The following is a 24,972-nucleotide window of genomic DNA, read 5'->3' as shown; positions in this document are numbered from 1 at the left end:
TTTTCTGACATGTGGTCCCCAGGAGTGCTGTCAGTATTCTGTGTGGTCTGACTAAGGAGCTATGGAAAAATAACTTCAAATCCCTTCTATTAAATTCCTAGATTTTACTCTCTTTAATAATTGTTTTGTACCTGTCCATAACATTTTAATCTGTGTATCTGAACCCCCAAGTTTCTTCCTCTTCTCCATGTTTCCACTGGCATGCGTAGATTCAGGTAATATAAGAAATAAATATGTAGTAGCTGCTAAAGAGCAATGCTTCTCTGAGGATAAGTAAAAAAGAATAAAAGGATTTTTTTATGTATGCCCCATTCCAGCATACTATAACTGGCCTGGAAGAGCCATTGTGATCTTGGATGCAGTACTGTATTTATTAATAGTAACATCTGTCAACTTAATGAGAATGAGCTTAACTCATTGACTTTGACTTTGTTTTTAACCTGCATCTAAATATTGTGTAAGTTATTAAAAGATATCTTACATATTTTATGCACAGGAATATATAAGGAATTCCTGATGAAGGGCTCATGCCCGAAACGTCAATTCTCCTGCTCCTTGGATGCTGCCTGACCTGCTGCGCTTTTCCCACAACACATTTTCAGCACATGTAGATGGGTGTCAACATAGGCAGTTGTTTCTGGGCTTTTGACAGACTCTGCTTGTTCAGGAAACACAGTATCGAGGATCCTTCCTGACACACTTCAGAAGGACAGCCTGGGTTCTGACTGAGTAAAAACAATGACTGCAGATGCTGGAAACCAGATTCTGGATTAGTGGTGCTGGAAGAGCACAGCAGTTCAGGCAGCATCTGAGGAGCAGTAAAATCGACGTTTCGGGCAAAAGCCCTTCATCAGGAATAAAGGCAGAGAGCCTAAAGGGTGGAGAGATAAGCTAGAGGAGGGGTGGGGGTGGGGAGAAAGTAGCATAGAGTACAATGGGTGAGTGGGGCAGGGAATGAAGGTGATAGGTCAGTGAGGAGGGTGGAGTGGATAGGTGGAAAAGAAGATAGGCAGATAGGACAAGTCATGGGGATAGTGCTGAGCTGGAAGTTTAGAACTAGGGTGAGTTGGGGGAAGGGGAAATGAGGAAACTGTTGAAGTCCACATTGATGCCCTTGGGTTGAAGTGTTCCGAGGCGGAAGATGAGGCGTTCTTCCTCCAGGTGTCTGGTGGTGAGGGAGCGGTGGTGAAGGAGGCCCAGGACCTCCATGTCCTCGGCAAAGTGGGCGGGGGAGTTGAAATGTTGGGCCACAGGGCGGTGTGGTTGATTGGTGCGGGTGTCACGGAGATGTTCTCTAAAGCGCTCTGCTAGGAGGCGTCCAGTCTCCCCAGTGTAGAGGAGACCACATCGGGAGCAATGGATACAATAAATTATATTGGTGGATATGCAGGTAAAACTTTGGGTGTGGTTCTGACTGGACCAGGGCTCTAGATACCATACTGAATCCGTAATATGGGGTTTTTTTCAGAAACAGTAGCACTGGCTTGGGAAGTTCTTTTCTTTCCCCATGCAGTCTACCAATTGAAAAATCTGAACAATCTCCATAGCAGAAACTACAATCTGAAAGTCATAAACCTTGGCAAGGGGTTTGCAGTAAACAATCTGTTACAAAAAAAAATTTTTAAGAGATGCCTAGTTTTTAAAAAAAAATTCCAATGTCTTTTCATTGACCTCACTGTTTAAAAACAATTATCCTTCACACTCAAATCTGCAGGAAATATTAAATATGAAGTAGCTTCACATCAAATTTTGTAACTGAATTATCTGAAATTGTATGCATGGTTACTATGTAAAAGTTGCCTCCACTTGCATAGATATTCTTTGAAAACTATACAAAACAATTACATGTTTTTAGGTCAGTAATGTTTGTATCCGGGCTAAATAAGTCTTGTTCATTATTTTATTAAGCTTACTGCAGTCTCTCCCTTTAAAGTCCTGGCTTATAAACTTATTGCATTTTTGCTATTTGCATTCTTACTGTTTGGATGAACCGCACAATTGAGACAGGTAAGATTTATGTGTGCTCTAAGTTCTTTGTCTCAGTATCTATTTCAGTCGAACTGGTTGGCAAAAATTGAGGACAAGCATTTGCCTACTTTGCAATATAAATTTGCCCTGTTTTGGCACACCATCTTTCAACATCTAAGACAGAGTTTCTCAAAGTCAGGGCTGGGACCCCAAGTGGGGTTGCGAGCTAAGGCTTTTGAATCATGAGCTCCAAGACAGCAATATTTACCATAGGGACTACAACCTCCCCGCTGCCCACACTTCCCTACCCACCTCCAGTTTTCTTCATTGTCATCCAGGCTTGCAATAGCTTTCAAGCCTTTAAATAGGGTCACCATGAGAAAAAGTTTGGGGAGTATTGATCTGAGGTATCCACTCTCAAATTAATTTGTGTACTGATGCTGCCTTCAAGTTATTTTTTACTATTGTGATAGTAATGGGCTCTGTCATTAAATTAGAAAATACAACAAATAATTCCACTATAACTTGCTAGGTTCTATAAATCTAATTCTGCACCTTTCATCAATAAAGCTAGAGGTTGGCTTTGGTTGTTTTGGAATAATGCATATGATATTATGGTGTAGCACAGTCACTTTAGATCAACATGTATATCTGCTCAAAAAATAGAAAGAAGTAAATAATGAAAGATTATTTACTGAAGTAAATCAGTACAAAATGGGCATGCCATAAAAATTGGAGCCTTGAATATTTTCTTCACAACATGGGAATGTAATTTAGAATACAGTGAAGAGAAAATTAGATAAATCTACAAAAATGTTCAGGTAATCAGCAAAATTATTTACTGTAGATGGTTCCAGTATGAAGCTTGCATGATGGCCACAGAAGTGAAATAGCCACCTGTACTACTTCAATGATTCAATATACATGAATTAAGGGTTAATGTTTTTCTCTACCTGCTGGTTTGTTTGAGAAGTAAATAATCTGACATTTGTATGCAGGAAACTGTTGGATCCGGGACTGGCACGATGTTCTAAACAAGCCATGTTTTTGAATCTGCTGTACAAGTCTTTGAAGTCTGACATAGTGCTTCGTCGCGTTAAGGCATTTATAAAACGGATCTTGCAAGCTGCTTCTGGCCAAACACCAGCGTTTATATGCGGAGCTCTCTATCTTATTTCTGAGATTTTAAAACTGAGGCCTGGCATCCGAGTCCTGTTGCAGGAACATGGGGTACTGCTTTTATCAATCCATTGTGTCTCATATTGTTTTCTTCTTCAACATAAAAGGCATTATTAGCCCTTGTTATGGACTTACACACAAAACTTAATAATGGATATCAGAATGAGTTTTATGTCAAATAACCACAAGCAAGGTTTTATAAGTTCTTTGCCTGTTTAAGTATGCATTTTAAATGCATTAGATTTTGATTGAAGATAATTTTTTTAAAAGTCCATTTGAATACAAATTTATCGAATAACACAAATTCAGATATATTGGTAGATTACGCAGAATTTGAAAATATGAAATCGCTGCTCAGGTTAATTATTCAGTTTAATTCAGAAAATCTCAGGTGCAAGAGTTTTAATCCTTTACCTATAGGATATAAATTTATGTATTTTGAGATGGTATGCACTTGTAATTTTGAGCCTTTAATAAATCTTAGGTACAGTTCCTGAACTGTATTAAGCTAGCTGATCTGTATGATGATGCTTCAACGGACTTAGTAGGGGTTCCACTCTTGTTGGCCCTCAAATAACCCCATTGGGAAATGCAGAAATTGTAAATGTGAGTGAGATTGGCACGACAGTAGTTGCTCACCAGCACACATTTTGAATGTCCTGAATAAAGAAGGCCATTTGAGCAAGAGTCTGGAGACTGCTACCTTTTCTCAACACCTCTCAGTATGGAAATGTAACTTCCAGCTTGAGCTGGCGCCATCAGAAGAGGTTGGTAGAAAATTATTGACAGTATTTATAGTAACAACCTTAGTAGACTCTACAAGTGATATAGTTGTTTGATTAGAATAATTTCCTTACAATGTCAGTGCATGTCAAATATTGCATGTCAAATAAATGTGTCATTCTTCCTTGATAAGGAATCTGATGAAGAAGAGCATTTTAAAGATATTGATAAAAGTGATGAGGAAGAGATATTTGAAGAGCTTGATGAAAAGATGAAGAAGAAATCTGAAGGGGAGAACTATATTGTTCATAAAACAGATGCTGCCAAAGAACAAAAAGATGTACAGAATAATAATTTAGATGGCAAAACAGAATCAACAACATCTGGATCGTGGTTGCACCACAAAAATCAAGGTAATAAGCTGTTTGAATGGACTGATGTGGGGCAATTTTTTTCTTTTGCAAGCTTGTTAGTCATAATTTGACAATATCTAAAACAAATATTGAATAGTTCTGCAGAAAATCATATTGGATTTGGAATGGAAACACTTACAAGGAGATCAAAGCTGGGAACTAAATATTTAGGTGTATAAAAGACAGGCAAGAAGAAAATTATGGAGGGTTGGCTTTGTTAGTGTGAGTTGGTTTTACTGTTTACTTCAAGCAGTCACGTAATGCATCCTTAGCACACTAAAACCATCTTTCAAACCTTGTGTTCCGCAGTGGTAGGTAGCATGCATTACAGTTTAGAAGAATGGGGGTCAATCTTAATGAAATAATTAAACCTCTGAGGGGATTTGATTGGATGGATGTTCAGAAAATGTTTGCATGACATGGGAATCTTGAACCAAGGGTCAGAGCTACAGAAGAAAGGAACACTTATTTAAAACTACAGTGCAAAGGAATTTCTTCTTTCTGAGAGTAGTGAATATCTTTCTACATCAGAGATGCAGAGGCTCAATCGCTTAGAATATTTGAAGAAGAGGGAGGTAGATTTGTGATATATTGAAGAGTTAAAGCTGGTGGAAAAGGGGGATTAAGACCTGAGGCAACTCAGCCAAGATCTTGTTAAATTGTGGAGCAAACTTGAGGGAAGAAATGCCTTACTCCTGCTCCTATATTTTATGACAAATTCTTATTAGTGACTCGGAAATGAGTTTAGCAGAAAGACCATGGGTGAAAAATGGCAGACATCGAATATATTCGTGACTCATGGGAAATATTCATCCAGTGAAAAAAAGGTGGCTTCTCGGAAGGGGATAAACTGACAATGCTTAAGCAAGCAAGTTAAGGAATGTATGACATTGTATGTTTTGCTTTATTTTTGATGTAACAAAGATTAATGATGAACTAGACTAGGGAAATTTTTAAAAAACCAACAAAAGAAACTAAGGAGAAGAAAAAAAATCCATGAGGATAAAGTAACAAGTACTAGCAAAATGGTCAGTGAGAGCATTATTATTTTTAAGATTATATAAAAAGGAAAAGAAAAAGGCTAGATTGAGCATAGCACCTCCAAGAACATGATTAATATGTTAATAATGGGGAACCAGGAAATGTCAGAGCAGTTGAATAAATATTTTGCACTAGTTTTTACTTTTTAGAAATTAATAATGTTCCAAAGTTATTAAATCAGGGGGCAAAAAGTGGGGAGGAAATAGAGGAAAGGCACCAGGGAACCTAAGATAACTAAAGGTTGTCAATTCCCTTGGTCCTGATTCGTTCTATCCTAGGATACTAAAGAAAATAGCTACAAACATGGTGAATGTTTTTGTAGTAATCTTCTGAGAATCATCAGATTTCAGATAAGTGCCAGAGGATTAGAAAACTGTAGATTGTAGCACTCTTACACAAAATGGGAGGTGTGTTTTTTTTAAAAAAAGAGGTGACTATAGGCCATTCAGCATAGCATCCTGTCATTGGAAAAATGCCAAAGTATTGAAAAGGATACAAAACAGTACATTTAGAAATGCATATTTAAGCAGAGTCGGCATTGCTTTGTGAAGTGGAATTGTACCTGACGACCTTATTAGAACTCTTTGAAGAGGATAGTTAAAGGAAACTTTTAATAGATAAATTTAAGTTAGTTAAAGGTGAATGGTATATTTGGATTTCCAAAAGGCATTTATAACGTACTGCATAAAAGGCTATTTAATAAGGCAAGAGTCGGTGTTGTTGTGATTAGTATATTGGCATTTTTAGTGGATTAGCTAACTAATAGAAGACATAGAGTTGAGATAAAGGGGGTATTTTCAGGATGGCAATCAGTAACTAGTAGAATGCTACAGAGATCAAGTGCTGGGGCCCCAGATATTGGCAATACATATATTGAATGAGGGAAATGAATATGCTGTTGTCAAGTTTGCAGATGACACAAAAACAATTGGGAAAGCAATTTGTGAGGAAGATATAGTCTGAGACTACAGAGCAATTCAATGAGTGGGCGAAAACTTGGCAGATGAATATAATGTGGGAATATGTGAGGTTATACGGTTCAGCAGGAGGAATAGAGGGTCTGAGGAATATTTGGCAATAAAAATGTTATATAGTTGGGGCAAAAAAAGAGTCAGAATAAGTGGATCTTTTTCTCGTTGCAAGACAAAACTAGTGGGTTGACATTAAGGTTCTGTCTTCAGGCCCCAACTGTTTATAATCTGTATTAATGACTTGGATGTGAGGATAGAAAGTAGTATTGGGCCCGAGTGTCCTTGGAGAAGGAGCACGCGATGTCCACCAACACCCTGGAGTTGTTCAGGGAGAGGTGGGCATCATTTCTCCCTCCAACTCTATTTTGATTTAGTCCCTACCCTTCCCTTCACTGTTTTGATCACACAGCACTGCCCTTTGATGTGAAGGGCAGTGTTTGTCACTGGCCACCCAGGTGTTTTCCTATCTTCCTGGTGGAATTTGAATAAAGATTCGTGCACTTTGTGTCTTTCACTGTGTCTCACACCTGCACACACACACCATGGGTGCTGGGGGAAAAAAATAAGCACTACCGCACTTAGGTGGTAGTGTGGGGGTAAAGAAAAAAAAAATAGAAAGTAGTATTGCCAATATTGCAGATCACACTGAAACAAGTGGGAAAGTACATTTCAATGAAGATGTCAGAAATTTATAATTTGGGCCAAATTTTGGCAGTTGAAGTTTAATGTGGAGAAGTGAGAGGTTATCTATTTTGTCTGGCAGAATAGAAAGGCAACTTATTATCTAATTGGACAGAGAAAGCAGAGTGCTTTGATGCAGAGAGATCCTGGTGTCCTCGTGCATGAATCACGGAAAAGCAGTATGTAGGTACAACAGGTAATAAGGAAGGTAAATGGAATTTTGGCATTTATTGCTAAAGGAATAGAGTATAAAATTAAGGTGTTGCTGCTACTGTACAAAGCATTAATGAGACTGCACCTGAATTATTATACATAATTGTGGTCCCCTTCCTGGAGGAGAGATGTAGTTTCATGGAAGAGTAGTTCAGAGGAGGTTCACTAAATTAATAAGCAATGGGGGATTTGTCTTCTGAAGAGAGAATGAGCAGTTTAGGGCTACACTCCTTAGAGTTTAGAAAGACAAGGGGAGATCTAATTGATGTATATAAGATACTATGGGGATTGACATAGAGTGTTTCCTCGTGGGTAATCTTGAATGACAGGTCATGGTATTAAGGGGTAACAGATTTAAAACTGATGAGAAGAAATTACTTTTCTCAAAGGGTCGTGAATCTGTGGAATTCACTGTTTTAGCGTATGATGGATGCTGAGACATTGAGTAAGTTTAAAGAGGAGAGAGATTTTTAATTAGTAATTTAAGAGTTATGGACAGAAGGCAGGAAAGTGGGGTTGAGGCTGGACTGAGATCTGCCATGCTGGTGTCATTTGGCAGAGTAGGCTCAAGGAGCTGAATTGCCTACACTTGCTCCTAGTTCTTATACTTGTTCATGAAATGCAGAAAGTTGAGACAGAGAGGGATTTGGATGTGCTTATGCATGAATCACAGAAAGCTGCCATATAAATTTAGTGGGTAATAGGGAGGGCCATATAAATTTAGTGGGTAATAGGGAGGGCAATTAGACAGCTGGCCTACCTCTCAAAGACCTTAAAATAGGGAGGTTCTGCTAACATTATGTAAAGTACGGGTCAGATCACACCCGGCCTACTATGACAAGTTTTGGTCCCTTTATTGAAGGTAAGAAATACTGGCATAGGATGCAGTCCAGACAAGATTCTCTAAATTGATTTCTAGAGGCATTATTTCATGAAAAAGGGTTGAGTACATTGGGAGTCTGTACTCACTAGAGTTTAGAAAAATGAGTGGTGGCCTTACTAAACATACAAGACTTTGCAGAGATTTGAAAGAGTTGTTTTCCCTGTGTGGGAGTCTAGGACCTTAGGGGCATAATCTCAGAATTAGGAGTCACCCATTTTAGACAGTAATGAGGATTTTTTTTTCTCCTGAGGGGAGTTAACTTGTGGAATTCTTTACCACGAAGAAATATCGAGGCTGGGTCATTAAATACATTCAAGGCTGAGATAGACATTTTTTAATCGGTAGGGGCTTAATAATACTAGGGGACATGCATTTAAGGTGAGAGGGACAAGCTTTTAAGCAACGTGTGGTAGGAGTTTGGAATGCACTGCCAGGGGTAGTGGTCGAGGCGGATACGCTAGGGGTGTTTAAGGAACTGTTGATAAACACATTAATATGCAAGGAATGGAGGGAAATGGACCAAGGGCAGGCAGAAGGGATTGGTTTGGACTGATGGGCCTGTTCCCAAGCTGTACTGTTCTATGTTCTAAGAGAACCACAGGTTATGGGGAAAAGGCAAGAAAATGGAGTTGAGTATTGTCAGATCAGCTATCAGATCAATGAATGGCATAGTAGACCTAATCGATGGAATGACTACCTCTGCTCCTATGTCTTATGTGAACTGTTTTTCTCTTCGTAGGTGCAGCATGAGTTGCTGAGTTTCTTTAGGATTTTGTTTTTTTTTATTTCAGATCTCTACCATTCCCTTTTACTTTATTATTAAAAAGAAATCTTTCCAATCTAGCTACACTGCTTTTCCACAACTTCTTACTCCACTGAACTGAGGTGTCCTCTGCCTTCTTGGTGTGGCCTAATCAAGCAGACATTTAACCAATCATTTAAATAGTTATAGCACAATTTCTTTGCTTTTGTACCGAATGCCTTTAATTATAAATCCTAAAATATTACATACTGAACTTGGTGTCTAAATTTTGATGCAATTATCCTTTTTAAAAAAGTCGAGAATATAAGCTTTGTTGACATTAATTACTATTATGCTAGCATTATCAAGCTCTGCTCTTTGTTTTAGATAAGTGTCTGGGAAACTATGACCCATTCCACAGAAATCCCCTCTCTTGCGGAGCAGATCGCACTGGCCTCTGGGAATTGAAGAAGGTAAAATATGTCTATACTGAGTAAATATTACATGTTATGCATGTAGTGGTATTGTCCTTTTTTTATATAAAAAATACATTTTTTTTAAGCTTGGAGTATTTGATTTATATCTAATGAAAAAGGATTGTAGTTGCATCAGTTGTGTTATTCAACAACAAAATACAAGTCTTTGCGGTTTGAGTTTCAGATCACCTTTAGTTATAAAACTGAGTCAGTATGTCTGTTCGGTAATTTTGTGATGAAAGGTTAGGGGGAGACCATATGTTATGCTCTAAATGTAATTAAACAAAATGATGTTTCACAATGAGGTTCCACATGTTCACTTAACATGAGGGTAATTACAATATGAACTCTTACTTAAAAATAAGTTTAGGCTTCTTTCACATTTAGAATGAGGTTTGATTTGTTCTATATGTATGACCTTCAAATAGCTATTAGTGTAGTGTAGGCAAAGGCTATTGATAAGCCAGAGAATTAGAAAAGTTTTAAAGGCCAACAAACACCAACCAAAGAAAATGGAGAAAATAAACTTTGAGGACCAACTTGCAAATAATATCAAATTAGATTATTTATTTATTGTCACATATACAGAGGAACCTTGATTATCTGAAGGACCCTGGCATGGAGTATTTTGTTCGGTTAGTCACATGCCAGATAATTGAGGTTCCTCTGTATCTGGAAAGATAAAGTGTTTTTGCCACAATAAAGCGCATTTGAGTTGCAACTTCTGTGCAAAGCCAGCTGAGTCCACAATTCAGGCTCCCAAGGCCAGGAATTCCTGCTCCAGGCACTGCCACTGCCACAACTGAAATCCTAGCAAGTTCCTGAGTCCACGCTATGGGCCTACTGAAACCAGGAGATCTCTTCCGCACACCGCCACTGCAGCAGCCAACAGCCTGCCAAGCACCATTACAGCAAACTAGTCCCCGAGTCCCTACTTTGAGCCTCCCACAGCCCCACTCTGACACCAGGCACCTCCACAACTGATGGCCCACTTAGTTCCAGAGTCCAGGCTCCAGGCCTACCAAAGTCAGAAGTCCTTGCTCCATCTACTGCTGACAACCCTCAGACACAGTTCCAGTTTACCCATAATGTCAAAAGATGAAATGAAGAGAAAGAAAATGATGGGAAAGATGGACAGAAAGTGCTTCTTTAACTATATAAAAAGGAAAACAAAAGCCAAAGTAAACACATGCTCCTTAGAAGCTGAGTCTAGGGAACTATTAATGGGGGATCAGGAATGTGCAGAGGAGTTGAATAAATACTTTGGATCAGCCTTCACAGTAGAAGACCCTTAGAGCATTCAAAAATATTAAATATTCAAGCGGGCAAAAGATAGGCAATAACTACAATAGCAACTAGAAGAAAAAGTATGAGGGAAACAAATGGGCTAAAAGACTGATAGAATGCATTCTAGCATACTAGAGGAAGTAGCTACCGAGATAGTGGTTGAGCTAGTAGTTGACTTCCAAGAATCGTTAAATTCTGGAAAAGTCCGAGAGAATTGGAAAACTGCCAATGTTAACGCCTTTATTTAGAAAAGGAAGGAGATAAAGAATAGCTAACTTCAAGGTAGATATCTTAACTTCTGTTATTGGGAAAATTTTGGAGTCTGTTATGAAGGATGTAATAGTGGAGCATATTATGTATTTCTGAATGCATAAGTAGAGAAGCATGCTCTACTTATTAAGGGAAAATATTGCCTGAAAATTTTACTAGAATTCTTTGTGGAGGAAACAAGCATGATTTGATAAGGGGGAAGCATTGGATATAATATACTTGGATTTTCAGAAGATGTTTGATAAAGTACCATATATTAGGTGACATAATAAGATGAGAACCCATTACAATGCAGGTTGTATATCATCGTGGATAGTTGAGGGATTGGCTACATTAAAAGACGGAGACCTCGATGGGGGATCCAAGATGGCAGCGACCCAGCAAGTCTGAGTCTACAGTGCTCCTCCCAAGACTTGGGCAAAGTGGGTCATCCACCCCCACCAAATCATTTAAAATAGCTGTTTAATTTAATTAGTTGCTTAGTATTAAATTTAAACAATCTAATCTTTAGTAAAAATGACTAAAGGGAAGGGAGCCTGCAGCTCTCAGCAAGCAGGAACCCCTCCCCCACACTCTCCACCTGCAGCAGAGGCGTCCATATGCGCCCCTGGGGACTTACTTACAGTAGCGAGCCTCGTGGAAATTATCTCTAAACTGGATGCGAAGATCGATGCTTTCATTGAAGAATCCCGAAGTCAATGGGACTCACTCTCAGCCGTGCTGCAAAAGTACGACCGAGACATTAAAGAAATCGAGTGCCGAGTCGGAGTGGCGGAGCTAAAGGCCGCGACCTCCGAAACTACAGTGCAATCGGCCGTGGATCGGGTCTGGACTCTCGAACAGCGAGTCCAGACCTTAGAGAACCACATTGACCTCGATAATCGAGGTCGTCGAAAAAATATTTGTTTGCTGGGCCTTCCCGAACGGGAAAAGGAAGGCAACCTTACAGCGTTTCTCGAGCAGTGGCTGCCACAGCTTTTAAATCTGGAGGCTGGATAAGGCCAGGTAAGGGTAGAAAGGGCCTAACGGGTCACAATACGCGGGCCCGGCTCGAACCAGCGTCCCCGCCTGGTCCTGTTACGGCTGCAGAGGTATATGGAGAGGCAGATACTCCTAGAGGCCTCTAGAAATCTTGGAAAAGATTCCCAAGCCATGATCTATAAAGGATCCAAGATCATGTTATTCCAAGACTTTTCCCCAGCTCTGGTCCGAAAGAGGAAGGCATTCGATGAGGTGAAGAAGTGTTTAAGGGACTTAAATATTCAGTTCTCCTTACGCTACCCAGCGACGCTACGCTTTAACCATGAAGGATCCGTGTATAACTTTGGATCGCCAGAAAAGGCTAAGGAATTTTTGGATTCTCTTACAATTTATCTAAGAGATAATGAATGTTGGTTTGCCTTTCCCCCGCTCCGGTTTATATCCCCCCCTTTTTCTTTTTTCTTACCTTACTGTTTAATATTATCTTGGGGGATGGGGAGAGGGATTTATTTATTTGTTCTCTATTTAACGATTTTCTCCCCCCTTGGGTTTTTTTAAATTATTCTATGTACGTATGTGGGTGTGTATATATATGTATGTGTGTATAAGCCGGGGGGTTTAGTTAATGTTGGCGGGGGGAGGTGGTTACCTTATTTTATTTTATCTCTGTCTCTAGGAGCGGGGTTGTTTTCCCTTGTTATTTTGTATTATTATATTTAATTATTATTTGTTGAGGTTGTAATTTTATAGTTATATATGTTTATACATGGTATTAACATTACCAAATATATCCAGGTGTTAGTGTGGGTTTGTAGGGGGGGGGGGCGCATAGGGTGCTCACTGTTAACTCTACCTTTGTATTATATCTGAATTCTCTTCATCCTATTGAGGAGCGCCTGGGTCAAGGGTGGGGCATTGGTTGGGAGAGGATATGATGGATCTTTGGAAAGGAAGTGACACCCCCTGGGAACAAGGGGGAAAATCTCCATTTAAATACTTTTTATATATATTATTTAGAAATAGTTTTTTATTATACTGTTGTGAGTGTATTAGAGAGTCTTTATTTTTGTGAATTTTATATGCTCTATGCTCGGGATGTTCTGGATAGGGTTTCCCCTCCCGAGGGGTCTCGGATTTGCCCGGATGATTATGGTTGATCAGTTGGTTAAGTGGTGCACCTGGAATGTCAAGGGGAGTAATTCGCCAGTCAAAAGGAAGAAAATATTATCAAATCTTAAGAAAGAAAGAGTTGATATAGCTCTCCTACAGGAGACACACCTGTTGGATAAAGAACACTTGAAATTACGACAGGGTGGATTCGATCAGGCCTTTTTTTCTTCTTTTAGCTCAAAAAGTAGGGGAGTTGTTATTTTTGTTCGGAAGAATTTCCCTTTCAAAATCCTATATGGACCTGTCATAAGATCCGTAGATACTGGACTAAAGTAGCAAGTACCCTGACAGAAACTTTAGGAACGGAAATTAAAGTGGACCCTGTATCTCTCCTTTTGGGCTTTTCAAACTTTCCCTCCCTGGACATGCACGGGAAGAGACTATTTTCTATTCTCTCTTTCTGTGCAAGGAAAAATATTTTGGTAAACTGAGTGGCTGAGGGCCCTCCTGGACTTTCAAATTGGCACAGATTAATTATGGAATGTGTTCCCCTTGACTTCCTTACAAATATGGTGCACCGAAAGACCGAATTATTTTCTAAAATATGGAAGCCCTTCTTGAATTATATGAATACAGATATTTCGGCTATCCTAACAAGGGCTTTTATTTAATTGAGATTACGAACCTGGCTGGTCCGGGACAACTTAGGAGAGGAATCCCGCACAAATACGGGTTTTGTTACATTTGATGTTAACACATTTCGAGCATGTATCTCACTACCCAATTTCTATGTTATCCGTTTTTTTTTCCTCTTTCTCTTATTTGAATAATGTAAGAGACTTAAATATACACTCTGGTTAGTTGTAGGTTAGATTAGTAGTTAGTTGAGTTTTGTTTTCTTTCTCGATATTTTTCTTTTGTTAAATTTTGGCTATTATATATTTAAGATTTAATTGTATATCAATGTTTGAGAGTTTTGTTTATTTTTGTAAACTTGTAAAAATGTTAAATTTCTAATAAAAATATCTATATAAAAAAAAAAGAGACCTCAGTTAAGGGCATTTCAGGATGTCAAACTGTAACTGATGGTGTGCTGCAGGGATCAATGTTGGGGCCATAATTATTTACAAAATATATTCATGACTTTGATGAGAAAAATGAACAGACTGTTGCCAAGTTTTCAGTGACACAAAAATAGGTGGGAAGGCAAGTGGTGAGGATGACACAATCTGCAGAAGGATATAGAAAAGCTAAAAACTTGGCAGATAAAATGTGAGGTTGTGAACTTTAGTAGGAAGAATAGAGGAGCTGAATATTATTTAAATGGAGAAAGTCTGCAGCAAGCTGTGACACAGGGATTTGGGAGTCCTTGTTCATGAATCTCAAAATGCTACCACTCAAGTTCAGCAGATAATAGTGAAGGCAAATGGAGTGTGCCCTTTATTTCAGTGGGAATGGAGTATAAACGTTTTGCTAAAACTACCAAAGTCATTAGTCAGATCTTGCTTGAATATTGTGAACAGCTTTGGGCCCCCTTACCCAAGGAAATATATACTGTCATTGGAGGTAGTCCAGAAAGGTTTCACTAGGCTGACACCAGGTATAGAGGGCCTTTCTTGTGAGAGGTTGTGTAGATTGGTCCTGTATTGGAATTTAGAATGAGAGATGACCTTATTGAAACATACAAGCACCTTGGGGAAATTGACCGGCTAGATACAAAAAGTTTGTTTCTCCTTGTGGGAATTATAAATGTTGGGAAAGCTGATTCTAAATGTGCATGAACAGTAAAATGTTTTCAAGATCTATGTAAAGTTTGTACTAACATTTATTTTTCTTTGGTGTTATTTCCCAGCTAAGTGAACATTTCCACCCATCTGTGACACTCTTTGCAACAACTATCCTGCAGGTAAGACAGATAAATCTCTTGTGAAGTTTATGGTTTTCCTTGTATCTTTTTCCACCTTTGTGCCAACAAATTTGTTATTGAGTGACTTAGTTTTAAATTAGGAATTTTATTTCAAAATTACATTGGGCTGATTTGTCACATCAATATTTCTTCACTTCAATTTTATTTTTACTTTGAGGTACAGTATCATAGGTTGACGAAGCTGTTGCTGAATTCCCAAAAGACTATTATTATCTGGGTATTGGCAAGTTATTATATCCTGCAGGGCATCATCCTGTAGTCTAGTTCAAGATCACTGGATAGCAGCAAGGAATAAGAGTTTTGGAAAATGTGTCCTGTCTAGTCCAAAAGCATTACTAGCAATTGTAATTTCTCCATTTTTCCTTTCCCACAGATTTGTATAGAAATATTAGATCTTTTCTTCCTTGAACCTCTTTGTAAATTATACTTTATCAGGTGTCAGTTTTAACTTTAAACCAAGTTTTATGAAAATCGCCTACTTGTTACTTTAAAAACTTCATTGGATTTAGAAAAGTGGTATCTGTTGTGAGTTGGTAAAAGTAAACTTGTTGTCTGTATGGTTTCTGGTAGGGTGACCACATCCAGTATCCTGGGGACCCTCTACAGGACTTTACATTAATGAGATTTCTTGATCGTTTTGTGTACAGAAATCCAAAACAACACAAAGGCAAAGGTAAGCTCTATCTTTGTTATTGTTTATTTTTAAAAACCTAGCATTTCATACGTCATTGCAAAATTTATACATCTCCCATGTTATTCTGAGAGTATTTTCTGAAAGAAAAATCCCTCAAATGTGTGATTCAAAGATTGTGACATATAATGCAATGTTCGTTCAACATCTGGAATGAAAGCTACAATTGGGAAAAAAAGACCTAAAATAAACTGTCAAAATCAGATCAAATAGTAAGCATCAAAAATTGAGTATTCTATGCCAATTTGTATATATAGTAGTAATAATGGATATGTGCATTTCCTTTCAGTGGTAGTGCACTTCTTCTGTTTTGTATAAGTATTGGTAAATCTATTCTAATTTTTTTGTTGGAGCCCATTAGTTACTACAAATCTGTGATCGTACACTTTACAAAATACAGTCAGTTCTACCATAACGTGATGGTTGCTTTCTTATGCAACCCTGCGCTATAGAAAAATTGTGCTTTAGAAACAGCGCTTAAAAGTGTTGGTGCTGTAATCGCGTTACAGCCAAAACCCATTTTAAAAGTTTGCAGTGTAGAAAGTGTCCCCAATTGGTCAGTTGTGTTATAGCGGATTCGTGTTGATGAAACAGAATGAATTGTGGAAATAAGCCTGTATTTTTAAATCATACAAAATACCCATAAGACAAAATACATATTCAGACTGCTATCAGTATTTGTACTGTATAATTTTTAAAATCAATTTAATCTACAATTCTGATTAAATCTGATCAGTTTCAGTTAAAGTTCTAATCTACAGTCTTAAGAATGTAGAAAGTCATTCAGTGTCCAATGTATTTCAACTTAAAAGATCGTAGAACAAACAAGAATAAAACTCTGCCCCATTTCAGCTTATATTTAAAGTCTCATTGTAAAACAGCCCATCACTCATAAATTAATAAAATGGAATATTGTGTCTTTGTGTTGTTTGATCTGGGATGACATTAAAAAATGATGCCAATTTTTATTGAAAGAGGCATTTACTAAACCCAGACATACATCAGTTCATCATTTAAGGTGTGACTCCCAGCTCTTCAAAGACAGTGGTAGTAATTAAAATAGAGGAACCAACATATTTTTGGTCTGTAATTTATTTGAGAGAGTTGACCTCACTCAGCATTGGCAGGAAAATCATGAATTGTTGATTTGTACATTCACAAAATACATGTAGAATAGAAATCCTTAATCTTAATTTGTTGATTCAGAAAAAGACCAGTAAATCCCCACCCCACCCCCGATTATGAATGTTGCGCAACACGAGGATGGTTTTTCATTTTTTAATAATCAAATGAACATGAGATTTTTTTGTTTAATTTATAAATGAATATATGTGCACAAAAGATGAAGCATAGTGATTAAGCCAGTGCTTTTGGCTTTTGAGACTTAGATCCTAAAGTGTTGTGATTGCTATAATTGCTTTTGATTTCATTTTCTCGAGCAAAACATACATTATTGGATTTGAATCTAGTTATGTGTTAACTGTGGTGTCGTTGGTAGCATGCTTTCCTCTGAGTCACTCACAAGGTTCTGGATTCCAGTCCTACTTCAAGATCTGAGCAAAAAAAGGAAAATCAAGATTGATACTCGTGTGCAATACTGAGAGAGCATAGCAGTATTGGAGGTGCCATTGTTTGGATGAAACATCAAGCTTGAGGCCCCATCTGCCTGCTCTACTGCATGTAAATAATTGCGTGGCAGTGTCTTGAAGATGATTAAGGGGGGTTATTGCTGGTGTTCTAGCCGATATCCCTCAAGTGACAGTACAAAAAAAACTCAAGTTTTTGTAGTCATTATCATTGTTTTGAGACATTGTGGTGTGAAAAGCAGTATATAAACATGATTCTTCTGTGTGAAAACAATGTTTTGTTAATCTTCTGTAATATGGACATTAAGTTCCGTTGCTAAGATAAAGGGCAGTAGACCCAAATGTGACTATTTCCTATGTTTCTCTTCAGGTATCTTGGAAGTCAAGCATAATTACTCTTGCTGAGAGCTGGCACAAACATGACTTGTCTATTAGCCTCAGCCTGTGTAATTACTCTTCTATACATTGAATGGAAATATGTCCAGTAGCCAATTTGTTTGTCTGTGGTTATCTGAGTATGGATAAAATTATTATTGACATTATATATGTAAAATAACAAGATAATGAATGTTGGAAAATAATGGAGATGTTCTATAGGAGATGTTCTATAGTCTGGATAATGTATATGCAGTATAGTGTATTCCTGATGAAGGGCCAAAGCCTGAAACGTTGATTCTCCTTCTCCTCGGATGCTGCCTGACCTGTTGTTTTCCATCACCCCACTCTTAAATGTTATCTCCAGCATCTGCAGATCTCACTTTCTTCATATGCAATAGTAGGCAAGGTTGTGGATTATTATGCACATTAGATACACCAGGGTGGTATAGAATGTAACCTCATTGGCTTTTTCCTTTTCATATGTACATTTAATAACATTCTTTGACATGGATTAGTCTTTTGACAAAATGTCATCTTTGTTTTGTAGAAAACACTGACAGTGTAGTGATGCAGCCGAAAAGGAAACTTCTGTTGAATGATGTGCGTAACCTGCCAGGTAATTAATGAACCAACAGGATATCCAGCTTTGGAATACAGTGATTAATTTTGCTTTAACCACGTTTGGGTTTCTGCATTTTGAAAATGTATATTTATTTTCCTATGACAGCTATATCTATTCAAAGACTTTACACAATCATGATTGTATAAACCATGTATTATAGTTCAGGTTTGGAATGGGTTCCAATGTTTTCTATTAATTAAATCTTGTTGCTATTATTGAATTCACAACTAGCCTTCCCAAAACTTGTTAGTTACGTGCACTATGATGTGATATTGAGTGATACAGATCAAAGAAGTCACTGGTCTGTACTGAGTTAGCTGATCATAGCTGTGGAATATAAAAAATGACGATTTATGTATGGTGGCAGAAGATGGTTGAAATTTCCCCACCATTAGGAAGAGACCATTATTCACAGTACTTTAACTGTGGGTTTGGTGAATTGTGGACATGAGGAAAGAGCATGGAAAAGTATTTGTTGAAGATCACAATCAAGTCCTATCAGTAATACTTTCATAACTCCTGCTGAATCATATTTTTCAATAGTGACTTGTAGATTTTTGTTTATAAGTTAGGGTTTGTCATACTTGCTTATGGAGAAAATTAATGAGATGTTGGAAGTACTTTGGAATTCAACAAAATAATGTAGAAAATATAGTCAGCTACCTAATTGAACTAAGATGAATTTAAGCAAATCTTATGGGTTAAATATGGTTCTGCATTGAGTAAGCAGATTTGCAATCTAATATTTCATCTATTGTCACATCTTTAAATTCATTGCTACCTCTTTAAATCATACTTCATTCAAAGATGGCAAATGAGTCCTCTTTTAATATAAAACTTAAATCCTTACTTCATAGGATTAAATCTAAAATGGGACTTAACAGACTTCTTAACATTGATTTGGTTTATAACGTTTACAGTGAATAGTCAGAAGTTTATTGAATGTGAAGAGAGCCAGATCCCAGTGGATGAAATATTTTTCCACAGGTAAGACATTTGCTTCTAAAATTGTCATTCTGTGTACCTGATGGGGATTGATACAATAACACATACATTAATGTATTTCTTCTCAAAAGTAACATGTTGGAGTGCTTTACAAGGAATGGTGGGATGTCACTAAAAACACTATGATCACTCCGCTTTGTAGTTTCTCCCTCCTGTGCAGCTTCCTGTGACTGCCCTAATTTTGTTCCATTCTTATCTATCCAGTTCTAACTAGAAAATATCCTGTAATGGCTTGTCTTCCCGTTCATTCATGCACTCCTTTTTTTCCCTGGAGCGTCGTAGGCTGAGGGGTGACCTCAGAGATCTTTATAAAATCATGAGGGGCATGGATAGAATAGACAATGAGACTAGATTAAATTAGAGGATCTGGTCAGCATGGATGGGTTTAACCAAAGGGTCTGTTTTCGTGCTGTACATCTCTATGACTCTGGTGTCTTAGTAGGATCTATCTCTGCTCCCACCTTACATTTTCATATCTTCTAAGCAACCTGTTCAGAGACAATATTCCACAGCTCTGGAGCAGGTGGGACTTGAACCCAGATCTCCTAGCTCAGTGGTAGGGACACCACCACTATAAAAACCCTCCACTCTATTTATTTCAGGCAGGGAGGAAAGGGTCGTGTGAGGGAGCCGTGGTCTAATAAGGAATTGGAATCCCTTGTAAAATGGAAGAGGGCGGCCAATGTAAAGATGAGGCGTGAAGGTTCAATTGGGGCGATTGAGATTTATAAGGTAGCCAGGAAGGACCTGAAGAGAGAGCTAAGAGCAGCAAGGAGGGGACATGAAAGGTCCTTATTTGGTAGGATTAGGGAAAACCCTAAGGCTTTCTATAGGTATGTCAGGAATAAAAGAATGACTAGGGTAGGAATAGGTCCAGTCAAGGATAGTAGTGGGAAGTTGCGTGTGGAGGCTGAAGAGATTGGGGAGACACTGAATGAATACTTTTGGTCAGTATTCAATCAGGAACAGGACATTGTTGTCAATGTGAGTACTGAGTCACAATTAAGTAGAATGGATGGCTTTGAGGTATGTAGAGAAGAGGTGTTGGAAATTCTGGAAAGGGTGAAAATAGATAAGTCCCCTGGGCCTGATGGATTTATCCTAGGATTCTCTGGGAAGCAAGGGAGGAGATTGCAGAGCCATTGGCCTTGATTTTTATGTCCTCGTTGTCTACAGGAGTAGTGCCAGAAGATTGGAGGCTAGCAAATGTGGTTCTCTTGTTCAAGAAGGGGAGTAGGGATAACCCTAGTAACTATAGGCCGGTGAGTCTCACTTCTGTTGTGGGCAAAATCTTAGAGAGAATTGTAAGAGATAGGATTTATGAACATCTGGATAGGAATAATGTGATCAAGGATAGTCAGCATGGTTTTGTGAAGGGCAGGTCGTGCCTCACAAACCTTATTGAATTCTTTGAGAAGGTGACTAAGGAGGTGGACGAGGGGAAAGCAGTAGATGTGGTGTATATGGATTTTAGTAAGGCGTTTGATAAGGTTCCCCATGGTAGACTACTGCAAAAAATACGAAGGTATGGCATTGAGGGTGAATTGGAGGTTTGGATTAGGAGTTGGCTGGCTGGAAGAAGACAGAGGGTAGTAGTTGATGGAAAAGGTTCATCTTGGAGTGCCGTCACTAGCGGTGTTCCGCAAGGATCTGTTTTGGGACCATTGCTGTTTGTCATTTTTATAAATGACCTGGAGGAGGGGTTAGAAGGTTGGGTGAGCAAGTTTGCGGATGATACGAAAGTCGGAGGAGTTGTAGACAGTGAGGAAGGATGTGGCAGGTTACAGCGGGATATAGATAAGCTGCAGAACTGGGCAGAAAGGTGGCAAATGGAGTTCAATGTAGCTAAGTGTGAGGTGATTCACTTTGGTAAGAGTAATAAAAAGATGGGGTACTGGGCTAACGGTCGGATACTTGGTAGTGTGGATGAGCAGAGGGATCTTGGTGTCCATGTACACAAATCTTTGAAAGTTGCCACCCAGGTAAATAGTGCGGTGAAGAAGGCATATGGCGTACTGGCTTTTATTGGTAGAGGAATTGAGTTCCGGAGTACTGAGGTCATGTTGCAGTTGTATAAGACTCTGGTGCGGCCACATCTGGAGTATTGTGTGCAGTTTTGGTCGCCATACTATAGGAAGGATGTGGAGGCACTGGAACGGGTGCAGAGGAGGTTTACCAGGATGTTGCCTGATATGGTAGAAAGATCGTATGAGGAAAGGCTGAGGCACTTGGGGTTGTTTTCATTGGAGAAAAGAAGGTTTAGGGGTGACTTGATAGAGGTGTATAAGATGATTAGGGGTTTAGATAGGGTCGACAGTGAGAATCTTTTTCCTCGTATGGAGTCAGCTATTACAAGGGGGCATAGCTTTAAATTAAGGGGGGGTAGGTATAGGACAGATGTAGGTTCTTTACTCAGCGAGTCGTGAGTTCATGGAATGCCCTGCCAGTAGCAGTGGTGGACTCTCCCTCATTATGGGCATTTAAGCGGGCATTGGATAGGCATATGGAGGATAGTGGGCTAGTGTAGGTTAGGTGGGCTTGGATCGGCGCAACATCGAGGGCCGAAGGGCCTGTATTGCGCTGTATTCTTCTATGTTCTATGTTCTATATACATTGCTCCTTGAAGACTCTAAAAACACCAGATTTCACATATACACTGATGACACCTTATGGTCAAATCTCTCCAAATCCTCAACTATCTCCTGTTACCACCTTCAATCTTTTGATTAATGCTGCAGAGATTTCTGACTTTTGTAACCCTGCTTTCTACTTTCAGCTGCTTGATGCTCATAATCTTATACTCCTGTTTCCTTGCTTGGTGTTAATTTATTTTGACTAATTACATTGCTGTAAAGCTGCTTGCGATATTTTAATAAACTAAAAGGTGCAATATAAATGTAAGTTTAAAAATGGATTGTGGACATGGCTGACAAGGCCTGCATTTATGTCAATATTCACAAGTGTACAATGAGTAACAAGCATTAGTATTTCTTCTGTGTTAGTTGTCTGAAACAGTAGGTCACGTTCATTTTCAATGTTATTTTATAATGCCTTATTCTTCTGAACCACATCTTGACATAGAAATTCAGGATATTTAATATAACAGCATAGAACGTTGATAATCTAAGTAGAAAGCTTATTTGAAAAGTACATGACTAATGTTTCTTTTTAAGTTTTTAGCTCCAATAATTGAACCTATGACTACAATCTGCAACACAGATTTGGCTGCTATTTTTCAACATACCTGTGATATTTAAAGTTTTAACTGACATAGGTTGAAAATAGAGACGAGGTCACCGTCAGTTTTGAATCCAGTAGTAACAAAACTTAAGATTTTAACAGCTTTGACGTCTAAAGTATCTAATCTATTGGATGGTAATTTTATTCAGATATTACAAAAGACTTAACACATTGGAAAAGCAGCAAAGATTTCGAGGAAGTGATGAAGCTGTGGAAGATGTAGATGATGATGAGTTTGAGCAGCTACTTGGTAAGCATTGTTAAACTAGATTTAAACGTGCGTTGAAAGGTATGCAGCTGATAAATAGAATTTTGACTAACTAACATGTAGAGTGGTGGTGGTAGGCAATATCTATCTATGATATTTCCTTTTCTCAGTGATTTTATCTGATGTTGTTTCACTGCAATATAAATGCAATATTTCAAGCTAGGTTTATCTTTACATTTTGCCATTTCAGATTTCTATGAAGGAGAAAAGTCTTACGACAGATTAATTGATAACAGTTTAGATTTTGCCAGGTAAGATTTATTCTGTTGTATAGGTCTGCTAAATGCTGCAGTTTTTCTTCAGAAGTAACTTGCTCTTTAGTGTACTCAGTTTTGGTCAATTTTTCTGATGTAAACTCACATTATTGCCTGTCGATTTTTGACAATTATTCTAAGCCCTGTCACTCAGCAGAGCTTAGCGTATTAGGATGTTGTGTGTTTATATATGGATTTCCAGAGGCATTTGCTAAGGTCTTGCACATCAGATTATCAGCAAATACGATTGTTTGTAGGATGCAGAAATTAGAAACAAAGGAACAAGTTCTGAAGAAGGGTCACCAGAATCGAAACGTTAATTCTGTTTTCAGTCCACAATGCTATCATACTTCCAGCATTTTCTGCTTTTGTTTGTTTCAGATCTCCAGCCCCCACGGTTGTTTGTTTTCTGATTGTTAGAATGTAGCAAGTGATGTTTCTGGGAAGCTTGAAATAGGCCCTTGGATCCTCATCATACACCTAAAAGTTTAGGGTTGAGGAGCGTGGTGCTAGAAAAGCACAGGTCAGGTTGCATTCAAGAATCAACGTTTCAGGCATAGAACCTTCATCAGGAATGAGGCTTGTGGGCCAAGGTGGATGAGAGATAAATGGGAAGGGGTGGGGCTCAGGGGAAGGTAGCTGGGAATGTGATAGGTAGATGATGGTGGGGGTGAAAATGCTAGGTCGGAGAGGAGGGTGGAGCAGCTAGGAGGGAAGGAAGGTGGTAGGTAGGACCATTCAAGAGGGTAGTGTCAAGTTAGAAGGCTGGAACTGGGATAAGGTGGGGGGGGGGGAGAAAACAGGGAAACTGATGAAATCCACATTAATCGCCTGTGGTTGGAGGGTCTCAAGGTGAAAGATGAGGCATTCTTCCTCCAGGTGTTAGGTGGTTAGGGTTTGGCGATGGAGGCGGCCCACGACCTGCATGTCCTTGGCAGAGTGTGACAAAGTTTTTAGCCACAGGGCAGTGGGGTTGGTTAGTGCAGGTGTCCCAGAGATGTACTCTGAAACGATCCGCAAGTTAGTGTCCTGTCTCCCCAATGTAGAGGAGACCACATTGGGTGCAACAGATAAGGTAGATGGTGTGTGGAAGTACAGGAAAGTTTCTGTCAGATGTGGAAGGATCCTTTGGAGCCTTGGACAGAGGTGAGGGGGGAGATATGGGTGCAGGTTTTGCACTTCTTGTGGAGACAGGGTGGTTGGTGGGGGGTGTGAACCTGACAAGGGAGTTATGGAGGGAAGGTCCTGGGCCACCTCCATTGACAAACCCTAACCACCCGACACCTGGAGGAAGAACGTCTCATCTTCCACCTTGGGACCCTCCAACCACAGGGGATCAGTGTGGATTTCACCAGTTTCCCCGTTTCCTCCCCTCCCCTTCCCTCCCCTCCCCCCTCCTCTCCCCCCCCCCCCCTCTCCTATTTAACACACAGCCCCCTTGGCCCATAAGCCTCATTCCTGATGAAGAGCTTATGCCCAAAACTTTGATTCGTCTGCTCCTCAGACGCTGCCTGACCGGCGGTGCTTTTCTAGCACCACACTCTTTGACTCTGATCTCCAGCATCGACAATCTTCTCTTTCCTCTGCACTTATAAATTTAGGGTTGGGATGAAGGAATATAGAGTTATATATTGGCTTTGCTGACAACAACGTATGTTAGGAGGCACAGTAAGTTTTGTGATGGAAACTGGAAGTTTACAGGTGGACAAAAATTTGAGTAGCCGAATTTCTAAACATAGATATCATAGAGTTTAGGTCAGAGTGGTGCTGGAAAAGCACAGCAAGTCAGGCAGCATCCGAGGAACAGGAAAATCGACGTTTCGGGCAAAAGCCCATCATCAGGAAGAGGCAGGAAGCCTCCAGGGTGGAGGCTTCCTGCTTCTATTCCTGACTAAGGGTTTTTGCTGGAAACCAGAGTTTAGATCAGAGTGGTGCTAGAAAAGCACAGCAGGTCAGCAAAAGCCCATAATCCAGAGTGGAGGCTTCCTGCCTCTATTCCTGATGAAGGGTTTTTGCCTGAAACGTCGATTTTCCTGTTCCTCGGATGCTGCCTAACCTGCTGT

At 39.1% G+C, this 24,972-nt stretch overlaps 1 protein-coding gene across 1 annotated transcript in view; it reads left to right on the top strand.

Moving 5' to 3' along the window:
* cebpz (CCAAT enhancer binding protein zeta) overlaps positions 1-24,972 on the top strand; it is a 40,090-nt gene that overhangs the window by 11,223 nt on the left and 3,895 nt on the right. Inside the window, exons 3-11 of the mRNA XM_043695536.2 lie at positions 2,967-3,198; positions 4,064-4,283; positions 9,202-9,287; positions 14,791-14,844; positions 15,436-15,538; positions 18,068-18,136; positions 19,063-19,129; positions 22,537-22,637; positions 22,846-22,906. Coding sequence (XP_043551471.2) covers positions 2,967-3,198; positions 4,064-4,283; positions 9,202-9,287; positions 14,791-14,844; positions 15,436-15,538; positions 18,068-18,136; positions 19,063-19,129; positions 22,537-22,637; positions 22,846-22,906 — 993 coding nt within the window. The remainder of the gene's footprint in view (positions 1-2,966; positions 3,199-4,063; positions 4,284-9,201; positions 9,288-14,790; positions 14,845-15,435; positions 15,539-18,067; positions 18,137-19,062; positions 19,130-22,536; positions 22,638-22,845; positions 22,907-24,972) is intronic.

Source organism: Chiloscyllium plagiosum, unplaced genomic scaffold, assembly GCF_037043375.1.
Source record: "Chiloscyllium plagiosum isolate Xiang-an unplaced genomic scaffold, Cpla_swu_hap1 HiC_scaffold_10, whole genome shotgun sequence".
NCBI classification, from domain to species: Eukaryota; Metazoa; Chordata; class Chondrichthyes; order Orectolobiformes; family Hemiscylliidae; genus Chiloscyllium; species Chiloscyllium plagiosum.
The sequence above is the reverse complement of the archived record's forward strand: the minus strand, read 5'-3'. Positions and strand labels throughout refer to the sequence as shown.